The 15,954-nt window shown below is 47.8% G+C and overlaps 1 protein-coding gene across 1 annotated transcript in view; it reads left to right on the top strand.

The window, feature by feature from the left end:
• Nucleotides 1–3,273: 3,273 nt before the first annotated feature.
• Nucleotides 3,274–15,954, top strand: part of RCL1 (RNA terminal phosphate cyclase-like 1) — a 41,250-nt gene continuing 28,569 nt past the window's right edge. The window contains exon 1 of the mRNA XM_006881314.1: nucleotides 3,274–3,409. Coding sequence (XP_006881376.1) covers nucleotides 3,274–3,409 — 136 coding nt within the window. The remainder of the gene's footprint in view (nucleotides 3,410–15,954) is intronic.

Below are 15,954 nucleotides of genomic sequence, written 5' to 3'. Positions count from 1 at the left end.
TAAACCTTGAACTTAACTTTGGGTGACATTGTGATATTCTTTGCCTCCCTCACTCTCCAACATCCTTCCCTAATAAACCCCACTGTTGGCATCAATCCTGTGAGTCTGTGTGTGAATCCCCAACAAGCAAACAAATAAATGTCTTGCTGGGGTTGGGGCTCTACAGGCACCACCGGGCTGGGCTCCTGGCTCCAGATCTGCTTTCTGCTCAGCGGTGGTGAAGGGCTGTGCTATGTTCACACTCTGGCCGTTTCAGGGAGCCTCTCATGGTCCTGTGGTCCCCGGGCCCATTTTCTCCTCTTTAGTCTTCAGTCCTCCAGTCAGACATCTAGTTTAGCACAAGCTAGGGAAACTGTGCTCTCGCTGCATCTTGTCTCCCTGTGAGGCACAGAACAGAAAGGTAAGCTGTGCTCGGAAATTTACCCACCAAGCTGTTCTGCGGAAGGATGGGGCAGTCGGCTTCCATCAAGAACGCAGCTTTGGTAACACTCTGCGGCACTTCTATTCTGTCCTTCGAAGTCACCATGAGTCAGGATCAACGTGGTGGCACACATGACAACATATTTAGGGCTATTAGATATAGAATCGGTATAATAAAAATCATCATCACTCTGTTATTTATACTGGACACCCTGGCTTTGCCCATATGGCTTGCTTTAAATAGAGTAACATAATTCCATGCTGGAAGGCACTGAAAAAGATCACGAAATCTGAAATGAGGAAAGAAAAAGAGACATCTATCTCCTCAATCACCGTGAGCATATATCACAATGACGGGGGAAAATTCTATTTTTAAGGTTGCCTGCTGTACAGAGAGAAGGAATTCTGACAACTGAGCCCTTTCTCCTGCCTGGAGTGGCCTGTGTATTCTTGGCCTTAAGTGTATGCAGCAATTATTTTTCATTTAATTGTCTTAATTTTTAAATGTAATTTAATGTCACAAAAATACAAGTCTAATCCAAGATTTTCATGGAAGTGTCAAATGTAGCAACTTTTAATTAGAAGTTAGCTCATGGTAAAAAATTTACACTGGTGATATTCCATTTTCTTACTAAACAAATATTCTTCTAACCTTTGTTATATTTTGAAAATTAGACTGGATATAATTTCATTCTTTTAAAAAATCTTCCAATTACTTTTTCTTTGGATATTAAGTATGCGTAACACAAAACTCATTTCAAATATCTCCTGTGTTATTAAATGCCTCTGAAAAACTGTCCGGGTCAGCTATGGAGCGGTTATGACTCAATGGCTCTCAACAACAACTGCAAGTAAATAAACCAGTGGTTTCTAGTGTATTTACAATGTCAAGTGACTATCATGACTTCCCTAACCCCAGAGCATTTAAATCATCCCTAAAATAAACTCTGGACCTCCCAAGTCCCCAAACCCCAATCTTCTAGCAAGTAAGAGTCCCCTTTCTGTGTGGATTTGCCTGCTCTGGACCATACATAGAAAATGAGACCATACAATATGGTCCTTTGGCACCTGGCTTTTCCACGTAGCTTCCTTGTAACCAGACTTCTCGCCTGCAGTTCAGGCTTCCAAAGATTTATGTCCCAAGAGAGATGAGAGAAACAGATGGGGTTTCTATTTCTAGTTCTGCCATTCAGTAGTTGTGTCACTTGAGGCAGGCCCTTCAATGTCTTAGACCTTCCCTTCTCAAATTTTAAAAATCAGTGCTTCTTTGAGGATTGCTGAGACCAGCTGCTCTACAAGAGGAAGACAGGTAACGATTGATGGAAGGGAGCGCTGGTGACCTAGTGCCAAGAAGCTGTGCTGCAATCCCGAAGGTACGTGGTTTGAGGCCACCAGACGCTCCGTGGGAGAAGGATGAGCAATCTCCTCCCATACGATTAATTGCCTCTGAAAACTCGCAGGAGGGTCAGCTCCGACTCTACAGTACACAACAACAACAACAAAACCTGATGGAAGGTTGCTGAGAGCCGGACTTGCCTGGTGGCAGTTTCCTTGAGTTTGATCTAAGTCGAGGCGCCGGAGGTAGAAGAGTCCCAAAAGGTTGTTGTAAGAGTGGATTCTGATTCATAGCCACCCAGTTACAGTAGAACAGAGTGCCTTGAGTCCGTTTTCTCCTGCCAGGAGCTCTGAATGGGTTAGGCACTCCACTGCTCTCTGAAAGGTCAAAGGTTCAAATTCACAAGACTGAGGATGTGCTCCTGGAGTTTACGGCCTGTGGAGCAGCTCTGCTCTGTCTCATGAGTTCGCTGTGAGTAGACACTGACTTGCAGGCTACAAGAACAACGATCTTTACAGAAGTAGATAGTCAGGCCTTTGGGTGCTGCTGGGCAGGTTGAAGTGACTAGTGTAGACGTGAAACTGCACTAAAGTGAGTGCCTTACTGTGAAATGCGAAAATAAATGGAACCCTAGTGGCAAAGTCTTAGGCAGCTGTGCTGCTAACCCCAAAGCCGTGCCTCTCTGGCGGTTCGAATCTACCAGTGGCTTTGAGGGGAAGAGTTGAGGAATCTGCAAACTCCAGCTTCAGAAACTCAATGGAGTGTCAGTTAGGAGTCACGCCTAACTCCATGGCAACGTGGTTTATGTAAATGAAAGGACCCAGTGAGCGTGTAAATCGAGGCAAGAACGAGCCCAGGGTTGGAAGACTTGGATCCGAGGGCGACCTCCAGCTTGGTGCCTCTTTCCCCGAGTCCTTTCACGTGTGCATGTCAGGGCAGAGACAACTGAGTCTGCAATGCGCTCAGCTTCGCGCCTGCAACTGGATAAGCGCGTCTGTCCTCAACTCTAAGAGAAAGGCGAGTAGGCGACTCGATCCTCACCTCGGGGGATCCGCAGCAGCGACACTCAGCCAGCAGGCAGGGACGCCCACCTCCCAGCCCAGGTGATGCAGCGGACTCGTCGCATCTCGCTCTCCTCCGCGCCTGGACCACCCTCCCGCGCTCCCTCCAGCCGCGCGCTGTTGCCGAGGCTCAGGCCCCGCCCGGTTCCAGTGCGGACCAATGACAGTTCGGCGATGGCCCCGCCCAGTTCCAGAGCGGACCAATAGCTGTGTGGCCCAGGCCCCGCCCTGAGCCCGCTGAGGCCAATGGAGGCCCGGCCCGGCCGGGCGGGGAGGCCGGCCCCGCCCCGCTCCCCTCTGACCCGGTGTCTCGTCGCTCCGTCTTCCTGTTCCAAACCACGTGGACGCGCCGGGGCCGCGGGTGCGGGAGGGAGACCGGGCCGCTGCCACGGCTGACGCCGCCGCCCCTCCGAAGCCTGCGCCGTTCCGAGCGCCGCGCCCGCGGAGGACGTACCCATGGCCGCCCCGGCGCACTCCCTCGCCTACACGGGCTGCAACTTCTTGCGCCAGCGGCTTGTCTTGGCCACGCTGAGCGGGCGCCCGGTCAAGATCCGCAAGATTCGGGCCAGGGACGACAGCCCGGGCCTCCGAGGTAACGCGGTCGGGCCAGGCGCCCGGGAACGGGGACTAGGGCCCCCAGGGGCTGGGCGATCCGCGGACGCCCCGGGGACCGCGGGATGGAGGACGACGTGGAGACAGGCGAGGGGACGGGGCGCGCGTGGACCAGGAGGTTAGGGTGCGTGTCATGGGGGTGGAGGGCAATCGGGACACACTCCTTGGGGGCCAGGGTCCCTCGAGGTGCCCCGCGATGCGTCGCCCCCACGCACCCTCGGGGAGGGGACATGGGTGGGTCCCGAGGGGAGCGCGCGCCAGGTCTCTTGCGCCCTAGTCTGCAGCCCCACGTTTCCCAGCATTTCGAGTTGCAGCCTCTCTTCGCCAGCGTCTCCCCTCTTCCCTTCCAGGCCCTCTTGCCTCGCCGTTAGACTCTCCAAGTAGAAAAACAGTTTCTTGGCCTGAAATGAGGTGAATGGGGCGCTGTAAAGATGGAGAGAGACTTGGAAAGGCCTCTGCATAGCTCTGTGTTCGATCCCCACACAGGTCTCAGACCTGTCCCTGTTGGCCTAGTTTCGCTGCCGACCCCCACCTCCTAAGCATGGCTGTGGATTCATCAGTTTTAAACCCTGCAGTTTCCGTCTGTGACTGGGACTGATGTAGCAGGACAGGACCTTTGAGAGACCCGCGTACAGCCGGGGCCCTGGACCTGGGGAATGGATGGGGTGGCTAGCGCCTAACTACAGGTTTCTCCTCGTGGTAGGTTAGCATCAGGTTTCAGTTGGTCCCAGGGAGTAAGATACATGTTAAAAAGCTGCTGTCAGGTTCTTCCAAACTGGGAGAAGCGGTTAAATAAAGAAGAAAGAAAAAAGCCGCCTGCCCGCTGGCGGAGGGGGTGTGTGTGGGGCTGGGCAGCTTGCTGGCTCCGCTGATGTGTTTAATTTTGCTCTGGCTCCTGTGCTTAGGTGGCCAGCCTGTTTAATCATTGGTCTGGAGCATTTTCTGGACAGTTCCATTTCTGCCGCTCTTGAATGTTGATTGGTTGACTGTAATGCCACGTCATTGCTGGAGATAGAAGATAAGGAAGGGAGAAGACCCCCACTTGCTGTGATGTGCTGCCTAAGGGCAGTAAGTAGGAAAGGCTTAGAAGGGACAAGGTTTCTGTCACTCTTGGCTGCCCAGAGACCCTGGGGCAGTTAGGGAGAGCGCTGTTGGACCAGCTGCCACCCCCTCGGCATCTGTTGCCCTCATTTTGCGTGTGACCCTTGGGTAAAGCATTTGCTTGAGTACTTTGCTCTGTGGCACTTCTAGCTACGTCTCCCCTTGGCCTCTAGATTGATCCAGACAATTTCTCATTAGCTGGATGGTCTAAGAAGACAGGCTGTGACATTTGGAGAATCTGGCTAGCTATTTTGTTAGGTAAATGAAAGCCCTTTAGCTTGAAAGTCTGAGCTTTTGATAAGAGTAAGTGCCCTGATGATACAACTACTCAGGCCTCCTGTCCTCCAGGTGGTCTCCATTCATTGTAACCTCTTGGGTTTTCAGAGCAGAAGTGAGCTCTGAGATGACTGGGCTGTCATCTTGTGGAAGCAGAGATAGCCAGACCTCTCTTCTGCAGCGCTACTGCATGGTTTTTAACCACTAACTTTGCCGTTAGATTAGTAGTCAGCACAAACCATTTGTGACATCCAGGGACTTGCTTGTTAGATAACACTGTTTATATTTAATGGATGGACTCCAGACCACCTTTTACCCCCGCAGAGGATACTCCCTGCACCTCCCTCCACTGACCATGAGCTCCCCTTCACCACCACTCACGTGAGCTTGGGTTCCTCCAGAGAACAGGACTTAACCACTTGGCACATTCCTGAAAGGGTGCCAACCCCTGGTGCCTGGAAGAGGAAGCTTGGTTGGCATATGTTCTGGTATTTTGGGAACACTTAGTACAGAGTGTTACTTGTGTGACCTCGTTAGTATACCTCTACTGTGTCTTGGAGGAAATGTAACTAGGGTCCTCCTTAGAGGCAGGGATGGTGAAAAAGACATCATGCTGGAAAAAGTGGAGGGTCGCAGAAAGAGAAGACGACCCTCAACAAGACGGAGTGGCACAGTGATTGCAGCAGTGGACCTGAGCGTGGCAGAGATTGTGATGATGTTGCTGGCTAGGGAGAGGTTTACCTGTTGTTCACAGGCTCACCCTGAGTGAGTCGTCATTGACTGCACCTTACAACAGCATTGCTGTGCAGTTGCAGTCCCAAAGGCATATGATTCAAATCCACCAGCTGCTCTGCAGGAGATAGATAGGCAGACTCCTCCTGTGTGATTAACTACCTCTGAAAACCTGCTGTAGGGTCAGCCGTGGTTCAGTTCTGACTGGATGGTATACAGTAACAGCTGCATTAGTATACCAGAAAGAAGAAGATCCTACTCGCACACCTTCTGCTCACTCCCAGCCCCGGAGCATGGTAATTAAGCACTTTGCCTGACTCCAGTACCGCAAAGTTCTTGCACTTTCAAGCCTTCTGTTAAATAAAAGTGTTATGTTGCTTTGAAAGCCGGAGCTCTGGTGGTCTGGTGGAAGGAAGAGCACTGCCAACCCAAAGGCACATAGTTTAAAGCCACCAGAAAAGACAGGCAATCTCCTCCTGTGCATTTACTGCCTCTGAAAACCTGTTGTAGGGTCAGCTAGGTGTAGGTTCTAATTCCATGGTGCATAACATTTTTTGGGAGAAACACATTCTCGTATTAAAAAGAATTTTTCTGAAAATAGATACTGACTTTTTAAATTTTATTTTATTATTTTTTGTGAATGTACCGTCAAATCGGATCTGACTGGTACAGGAGGACATTGTCCCTCCTTCTCCAGCAGGGCATCTGGTTCGAATCATAGATACTAGCTTTTATCAGAGGCCTTTCAGTAGTACTGAGCAATTTACTTGATCCTTGGCCTGTCCTTTTAACCCTGCCAGCCGCTCCATGGGAGAATGATGGGACAGCCTGCTTCCACAGGGTTCCAGCCGGGGACAGCCTGTGGAGCAGGTCCACCTCGCCCCGCAGAGCTGCTGTGAGTGGACTGGACTTGATGGTGGTGGGTTTGTGCCAGCTCCTAGACTTCAGAAGCTTGGCTTTATCCGTCGGCCTGTGGAGGGAACCGAGGTGTATGTGTGTTCATGCAGTGTCCAGAGGGAGATTTCCCACCTTTCACATTGTCTCCTCGGGCTTCTGTTCAGCCCGTGTGCCTCGAATGGTGTTGACAGATTTCAGTGGAGCTTTCAGACTAGGAGAAAAGGCCTGGTAGTTGTCTACTTACAGAAACCAACCAGGGAGGCCCTGGATCCCAGTGGGCCAGTCAGCAGTGGAGCGTGACATGGCGTGTGACAGGGCAGCGTCTTGTTCTGTTGTGCATGAGGTCCCGTGAGCCAGGGACTGACTGGTGGCTGCCCATGGTGACACATGCGTTCATACAGCTCCGTATGAGATTGTCTGCTCACACGTGCATGGGCACTCCCTACAGCTCAGAGAACTGCCACCCGGGTGTCCAAGGCTGTAATGTAAAGGGAGGGGGCCCTGGCGGCATAGTGCATAATGTGTTGGACTTCTGACTGAACATGGGCAGTTCGGGTCCACCAGCCACTCGGGGAGAAGGCTGAGGCAGTTCCCTCCCGTGAATAGATTTACAGTGTTGTCATTAGTTAGAACTGACTTGATGCCCAGATTGGTTGGGAATCTTTACAGAAGTTGCCTGCCCTGTCTTTCCTGGAGTGGCTGGTAGATTCAAACTGCCCACCTTTTGGTTAGCACCCAGATGGATACGTATCCACACGCACACATAAACACGTGTAACCTCTGGCACTTGAATTGTCATCAGCTGTCGAGTTGCTGGTGGTTTGATTTAAGATACAGGCAGCCCGCAGTATTGGCTGTTGTCCGTCACCTCCTTCCCGAGGCCGAGTCTGAGAGTTGAGGGGATTCTGAACATGTACCCCATGAAGGCTTCGGCTGAGATGCAGGCATCTCTCACCCACTCTGGCTGCAGTAGTTCCTCACTCAGAGGAGGCTTCTAGAGCCCCAGTTATGCAGATGGCCTGTTGGGGTGTCCCTCTGAGAAGTCCATTACTCCCCAGTCTGTAGGAGTTTGCAACGGCACTGGAAGAGCTTGAATGAGTGGCCTGAGGAACTCCAGCAGTAAGAGCTGAGTGTTGTCCAGGGGCTGCGGGTCCAGCTGGAGAGAACTGAGTATTGTCCAGGGGCTGTGGTCCAGCTGGAGAGAACTGAGCGTTGTTCACGGACTGCGGGTTCAGGTGGAGAGAACTGAGTGTTGTCCAGGGGCTGGGGTCCAGATGGAGAGTTCAGAGCATTGTCCAGAGGCTGGACATTCCTCTCTGGAGGGTTCTGATCCACTTCCCATCTGTACAGATAGGATGTGACTGCAAGTGTTTTCTCTGAGGAAACATTTTTTTTTTTAAATTTTATTATTTTGTGTGCGTGTACCGTCAAATCAGATCTGACTGGTACAGGAGGAGATTGTCCCTCCTTCTCTGGCAGAGCATCTGGTGGATTCGAACCGTGTTCCTCTGGGATTGCAGTGTAGCTTCTTGCCACTAGGCCACCAGAGCTCCCCCGATGAAACATTTATGTACGAAGATAGTCCTATGTCCTGTGAGGCGACCCTGTGAACAAGAAGGGGCTGGTGCCTGGGGCTCGCGGTGGTGACTTTTTCACGGTGCAGTGTGCAGTGCCGTGTAGTCTAGAGCGTGGGCTCGGAGGGACCTCAGAGTGTTTCCATTCTGGTTCTACTTGGGCCTGTGAATTCTTGGCCATGAAGTAAACTCTTTCACATTCCCGAGTCTCAATATTCCCTTCTGTAAAATGGGTCCAGTACACATACCACTTAGGGATATCTCAAGCTTATGAAATAGCGTGAAAAGTGTTCAAAACTGTGGTTAGCAGGTAGGAAGGATGGACTCCCAACCAGATGGACTGACAGGGTAACCACGCTGGTGCTCTCTCAGAGGTTGTCAGGATGGTGCAAGGTTCAGATCTGTACTGTGTCACTTTGAGTCATAGTGGATTCTCTGACTAACCCAACAGCCCGCTGGTAATTCTGCTGTCCTGTGCCTCACTTTTATTCTTGCCTCTTCTACGTATAAACCCTTCAGATATTTGAAGACAATGATTCCCTGTTATGCCTGAAGAGCTCCTAATTTTAATGTCCAATTTATAGATTAATCTGTGTCTTGTTAAAGGAATCTTTGCTTTATGAAGTTCTTGTTCTTACAAACTTTCTGTTTTTAAATAAAAATGATTTGTTGCTTTGAAGAAACTCCCTGTATTTTAAATGAGAATTTTCCAGAAAATAGATGTTGAATTGTATCAGCTGCCGTTTCAGTAATACTAAGCTAGGGACTTGCTTTTTCGCCCGTCTCTATATTGATGATTTTGGATCTAGGGGTTTTGCACTTTTCCTGTGCTTTCTTCACAGCCTGTTCTGGGACTTGCCCATCACAGGGAGGGTGCTTGTAAAGAAATGTGCTATGACCTCTTTTCTGAGCCTTTATTTAGGATTTCTAATCTCCTATTCATTGAGATTAGTTTATGATTTAATTTTTAAAGTAGTGCTCTTAACAGTTCAGCCCTTGAAGCTGTTTTTAAGCTTTTTTAGTACTTTGGAACATAATGTTTGGTTTTTTGTATACCAAGTATGTTTTATTTAAAACTGTCTGGGTGGTTTTCTTTTTTTAAATGCCATAAAAAAATTTCTCCAGTAACTTTATCCGTATTATTTGGTTATCTTTTTTCACCATTCCTTTTGTTATGTGTCTTTAATTTTTTTATCTGTTTTGGTTTTTCACACTTTAACATTATTGTCTGAATCCTATTTACATTGGTTAAGAGCATAGTTTGTGATAGAAATTCTCAGTGTGTCCCACTAGCTGTTATATGCCTCTGCTTTTCTTCTTGGCTTGTGATTATATTCTATTTCTTTTTTTTTATATTCTATTTCTAAAATCTACATTTATTTTATTCTTACCTTCTTCTTAATTAGGAATGTATTTAGGGTGGTGGTTTTTCCTGTGGTATCCTCACACATTTTCATAAACTTTATGCTTAAAATATTTTGCTGTATTTCATAATTTTCCTCTTGATCTCATAATTTAGGAACCATGTTAAATATTTCTTTAGATTATAATGTATTATTGAACACATTATCTGTTATGGGTGAGTATATATGTGTTTCTTATATATGCACTATTTTCAAATGAATTAGCATCTTTTAGGCTAATACTTTTATTTCTTTGTTTCCCTTCATTTCATATGATGTCTATATCTTACTTTTTAAAATTTTTTAAACATGAGAGAGGTTTCATCAGATCTCAGCCTCTCTCCTACAAAAACTGGGTCCCAACTCTTAAGCCCAAAGCCCTTTTTGTCCTTCCAAATCAGCACCTCCCTGCTGTCACCAACAAACAACAGGCAGCGAGAAGTGTGGAGAAGGGCCAGTACTATAGCATCAGACTGTATGGTGACCATGTAAATGGTATCTTACTTTTTATGCAATTATATACCTTGGAGATAACACACATTAGCACGTGCAAAGAGCCTGCTTGCACATAGTACAGTGCTGGATAGAACTTTGCCAGAAAGGGGGTTTTTGTTGTTGTTGTTGTATTTTTGTTTGTTTGTTTGTTTTTAAGGCTGGGACCTTTTGGAAAAATAGCCCTTAGCCATTTGTGCTATTCAGGGATCCTAGTCCCGAGACACGCTGTTTTGTTGTGATTCCAACTCCTGGCTGCCCAGGATATAGAATCATCACATTGAATTTCCAGTGCTGTGGTCTTTATGGAAGCCAGCCATCAAGTGTCTCTACCACAGAGCCAGTGGTGGATTCGAACCGTTAACCTTTCTGTTAGCAGCCAAGCACCAGTGGGGCACCTTTCTGATATGTGGATGTACTGTGATTGATTTAACCAGCCCAGTGTTCACTATCATATTTCGGTTAAGTTGTAATGCTTTGCAGTGTAAAGTGTTGAGATTTGGCCCTTGTTTTCAAAGTTATGTCCCTAGCTTGCAGTCCTTTTGAAATTCTTGGTGTAGGAAGTTAGTGGGCCTTTTGAAAAATGATGAGGTCATTTCTCTTTGGTGTAGAAATGAGGGAGGTTTGAGCACAGAAGTCGGTATCCGTGGGCATCATTGAAAATGTGAAGTGTAGGGAACTACAGATAAATAGTAGAAGCAGTTTGTAACAGATTGTCAAGTGGACAGCTGTGTGGTCCCAGCAGCTCAGGGTATGAAGTGTTGCCAGCTGTGCGTGCCCTGAGCATCCACACCCCTTTTCTGGACCTCTGGTCGCCGTTCTCCTGACCATTACAATATTGTGCTTTTAGGCAGCTTAGTAAAATTGCGCCTATTTTTGGAGTCTCTCCCCTAATGCTTTTGTTGTTATGTCTGTTGAGTTGACTACAAGTGAAGCAACTCCAGTTATAACAGATCTGAACACCCCTCTTCCTGCACCAGCCTCATCATCTCTGATCCACTTGAGCCCATTGTTAGTCACTGTGTCTGTCCGTCTCGTTGAGGGTCTTCCTCTCTTACACTGACCCACTACCTTTTCAAGCTTGAAGTCTTTTTCTAAGGACTGGCTGCTCCTCACTGTGTACCCGAAGTATGTGAGACAAAGCTTCACCATTCCTGCCTCCAAGGTGCGCCTTTCTTGGTTGTACTTTCTCCAAGACATGTTAGCTTGTTCTTTTTTTCCGCCCATGGGATTGTCAGTACTTTTCTCCAACACTGCGGTTCAGAGGCATCAGTTCTTCTGTCTTGAGTTACTCTGTCCCGGGTGGTCCAGGGAACATGAAAAGATGGAAGGAATACCCAGAGTCATTGTACCAAAAAAGAATTGACTAATAATATAGTACCATTTCAGAAAGTAGCATAAGATCAAGAATTGCTAGTAATAAAGGGAGAAGTTCAAGTTGCACTGAAGGCATTCACCAAAAAAAAAAGGCACCAGGAATAGATGGAATACCAATTGACATGTCTTACCTAACAAATACAGCCTCAGGCTTGCTTACCAGTCTGTGCCAGGCCAGGAAATGTATAAATTATCAAACAGCATCAATTGATACCACATACAAGAAAAATCTTGCTAAGGATTATTTTAAAAAGACTAGAACGTTACACCAACAGAATGGCTGGAAATTCAAGCCAGATTTAGAAGACGTTATGGCATCAAGGATATTGTTGATCTCAGATGGATCTTGGCTGAAAGCAGAGTTACCAGAAGGATGTCTACTGTGTTTCATTGACTATGCAAAGGTATTAGGCTGTGTGGATCGTAACAAATTGTGGTTAATGTTGAGAAGAAAGGGAATCCCAGCGCACTTAATTGTACTCATAAGAAAGAAACCTGTCCCCTAGATGAAGAAGCTGTTATGCGAACAGAGCAAGGAAACAGCGTGGTTTAAGATCAAGAAGGGTGTGCATCAGGGCCGTATCTCTTTCCATACCTGTTCAATCTGTATGCGGAACAGATTGTTCAAGAAGCCTGACTCTGTGAAGAAGAATGTGGCACCAAGATGGGAGATTTCATCAACATCTCATCATGCAGATGACACAACCTCGCTTGCTGAACATAAGGAGGACATGAGGTGCCTGCGGCAGAAGAACAGAGAATACAGCCTTCAGTGTGGATTATATCTCAACCTCAAGAAACAGAAACCTTCACTATTAGGCAAATAGACAACTTCATGATAAAATGGAGAAAAAAACAGCTGTTGTCAGAGATCTAATGCTTTTGGTCTTGGTATGTTTTGTGGAGTTAGAACCAACTCATAGCTGATGCTTCAGCAATTTTTCGGGGGCATTAAATTACATGGTAGGAGATTGCCCTGAGGAGCGGCTGGTGGATTCAGACTGCCTACCTTTGGATTGGCAGTGCAGCTCCTTACCTAGCCCACCAGAGCCCCCTGGTGAAACTCCAAGATACCTGAAATTCTGTTCCCCCAGGAGAGTCACGAAGAGGGTCATAGGGGTAAAGACAATGAATCCTACAGACATTTTCTGTGAAGACAGAGTTTCACAAGGATACATGTGTTTTTATTACTATTATTAATGTTAATTTTAATGAAAATTTACAGAGACCTTGGATTTCCATTCATTGTTACACTTTTCTCCCTGCCCCCCCCAGTTTGTTCTTCTCTTTGAAAAGTAAAAGAAAAATTCTTTCATTGTTTTACAATCCTTTCCCCCAAGTCCACTCCACTATGCAGACTTTGATCTAGACTCTGTCATGACAATAATACCGAATCACATATCTTTTTTAAACAGTTTTCTCCCTCATCTGTTTCAATGCAATATACATTATTGAACCCATCTTTCTCAGTCTCCACCCAACCCTGATGTTAGTCCTGTTTTACAATAGTGGCACTATTCAGTATTTGTCCCTTTGTGACTGAGATATTTCACTCAGCATAATGTCCTCCAGGATCACCCATTTTGAATAATATTGCATGAGTTCCTTGTTTTTCAATGCAGCATAGTATTCCATTGTGTGAATATATCACAGCTTCTCTACCATTCGTTTGTTGATGGGCACTTGGGTTGTTTCCAACTCTTCGCTTTTGTGAACAAAGCCACGATAAACATGGGTGTGCTTATATCTGCTTGGGTAGTGGTTATGATTTCTTTGGAGTATATTCCCAGTAGTGGAATTGCTGGGTCAAATGGTATCTCTATTCACAACTTTTTGAGAAAGTGCCACACTGCCTTCCACAGTGGTTGCACCATTTTACACTTCCACCAACTGTGAATAAGGGTTCCATTTTCTCCACAACCTCGCCAGCATTTGTTGTTTGCTCTTCTGTTAAGTTTTGCTATTCTGACTGGGGTGAAATGGTCTCTCATAGTTGTTTTGATTTGCATCTCTCTTAGAGCGAGGGATTTTGAACATTTCTTCATGTGCTTGTTAGCCATCTGAATGTCTTCTTTGGTGAAGTGTCTGTTCATATCCTGTGCGCATTTTTCTATTGGATTATTTACCTTTATCTTGTTGTGGTGCTCAAGTATTTTATAATCTGACATGTCATTACCAAATCCTTTTACCCAGTCTGTGGCTTCCCTTTTTACTCTGTTGGAGAAGTTTTTGCATGTGCATAGGGATTTGATTCTTAGAAGGTCCCATTCCTCTATTTTATCCTGTCCTGGTTGTAGATAAGGAGACATGTATTTGATTCCCCTTTAGGAGATGAAGTCCACATCCCGAGTGCTGACTCTCAGGAAGCCTTCTCTCTGCTGGCTCTTTAGGAAGCCTCTGCCTCCAGCAATCTCTACTCCTGTCTCTGTTTCTCTCTCTTGCTTGTTTATTTTACATCTCAGATGAGTTTAACTACACATACACTGTATACTAATCATGCTACATTCGTGTAACAGTCTAGATGGGATTCTAACCACAGGCCTGCTTTTGTGCTGTGCCTGGAGTTGGCATCACAGAATGAAGCGTTGCAGGTCTGAGACCATTGTTACAGGGACTGTGTCACCCACCTCAAGGAGCATCTTCTCTATCACTGATCCGCCCTCCACTTTACCTGTTGCTTTCTCTGCATCTTGTCGTTGAACACTGAGGGAGGATGACAGAAGAGGAATTGATGCCTTTGAATTCCGTTGTCGCTGACGAGTACTGAGTAGCCCTGTGGACTGCCAAAAGAATAAGCACATCTATCAGGCAGGACGGGCAAACCAGGGTGCTCCTTGGAGGCAGGGATGGTGAGACTTTGTGTCACGTATACTTTGGGAGTGTTATCAGAGTCAGCCCTTGGGGGGAAAAAATGGAACTGTGGGAAAGGTGGGAGGTCAGAGAAAGAGAGGAAGACCTGACGGGAAGGACTGACACAGTGACGGTCACAGTGGGCGCGAACATGGCGGGGATCAGCGACGGCTCAGGAACAGGCCAAGTCTGGATCTGTTACTCGTGGAGCCTCTCTGAGTTGCCTCAGTGGCGCATAACTCCACCAGCAGCCACGTTAGCAAGCCCGCTACAGCCTCCCCGATAGCACGCCCCAAGTATGTGAGAGCAAGTCGGTCCAGAGCACTGGCCTGCACTCCTCCAAGACACGCTGTGGTCCTCGCGTTCCGAGGTGTATTCGGTGTTCACTGCCAGCACTGACTGCAGGCAACGATGCGTCCGTCTTCCTTAGATGTGTCACATGGCTAACTCTAAGGTTGGCAGTTCAGATCTCCCAGTGGCTGCGTGAGAGAGAGATGGGCAGTCTATTCTCAAGAAGATTTGTAGCCCTGCAGACCCTGTGAGCCCAGGGCAGTGTCCTGGAATTCCCGGTCATCATTCCCCTTGCTTTGTTATGACCTCCACGCTCTAATGACTGCGTGGTCAGTGTGGCATAGATAAACGCTTCCTGTAACCACAGGTGGAGGTCCAGCTTGGCAGCTTGCTGCCTTGGTGGACACAGTTTTGCCCATAATGGGGTGGTGGGCACCTTGTATGGGGTGGACCGGTGATGGCATCACACTGGCCAGGGCTCTGGAACACCCTCAGCTGGCATTGCTGGCTGGAGTGTGCGTGCATGGGCAGGACCCTGTGGTTACAGCGTTTCTTCCTGAAGTCATGTTCCCACCTCACCCATTACAGTGAAGGCGTGTCACCGTGGCCACTCACGGGTTGCTGTGTCCCATTTCTGCATCTGTAAAGCACAGCAAATCTAGGATTTCCCATTTATGGGCAGAGCACCCAGCCACAGGTCTAAAATGTGGAATTGGTAAAGGTCGGTGTGGCTGTCCCCACGCGGCCCTTGCTGTTTTTACAGTAGACTTCCTCCCTCCTGTGTGATCTACAGCCTCTGAAAGCCCAGTAGAAAGTCAGCCATGAGTCAGCGCCAGCTCCACACCAGTTAGTTTTTCCTGGGTTCTTCCTCCTGCGTGAACTTAACCTCACTGCCCCCTCTCGTGCCCATTGGTCTTTGGAGTTCCCATTGTCTCTCTGGTTCTGGAAGGTTCTTAGGCGTGTAATCCTCGAGATCGACTCTCTTTACGAGTGAAGCAAAAATGACTGTTGAACCTGAATTTTCAGAAACCTAGACTGGCGATGTGGAAGAGTCCATCTAGTTCAGGTGTTACGACGGCTGCTTGCAGGCCTGGCCCGCCGCACCCTGCTGTGGCGTGGCACTTGGCCTGGCTTTGCCCCAGATCCTGGCTCTGCACTTGCAGGCATGTGACCAGGGCAAGTGAGTGGACATTCCTGCGCCTTCGCTGACTGTCAGATGGCACCTGCCCAGCTGCCTGAGTCGGGGGTGGGAGGTGGGGGTGCGGTGGGTGGAGAGGCTCTGCACACATACCTCTCAGGACCAGCACCTAATTTACCATGAAAAGCTAAAAGACCAAAACGAAAGTAGCAGTGACCCGTCTGAGGACTTATAGCCCAGTGCTGTTTGGTCTGTAGAGAGTTTCACTGCTGCAACCCTTGAAGTTGCTCCTCTGACAGCTCAGAGCCCCTAGCCCTTCTGAGGGAAGCACACCGTCTCCTCCTGCGTGACTGACAGCCTCCAAAAACCCATGGGGGGGCAGCTAGGAGTCCGA

This window comes from Elephantulus edwardii, unplaced genomic scaffold (genome assembly GCF_000299155.1).
Source record: "Elephantulus edwardii isolate Elephantulus edwardi_28Jun2011 unplaced genomic scaffold, EleEdw1.0 scaffold00014, whole genome shotgun sequence".
NCBI lineage: Eukaryota > Metazoa > Chordata > Mammalia > Macroscelidea > Macroscelididae > Elephantulus > Elephantulus edwardii.
Note: the sequence above shows the minus strand (reverse complement) of the source record. Positions and strands in the feature narration are given on the sequence as shown.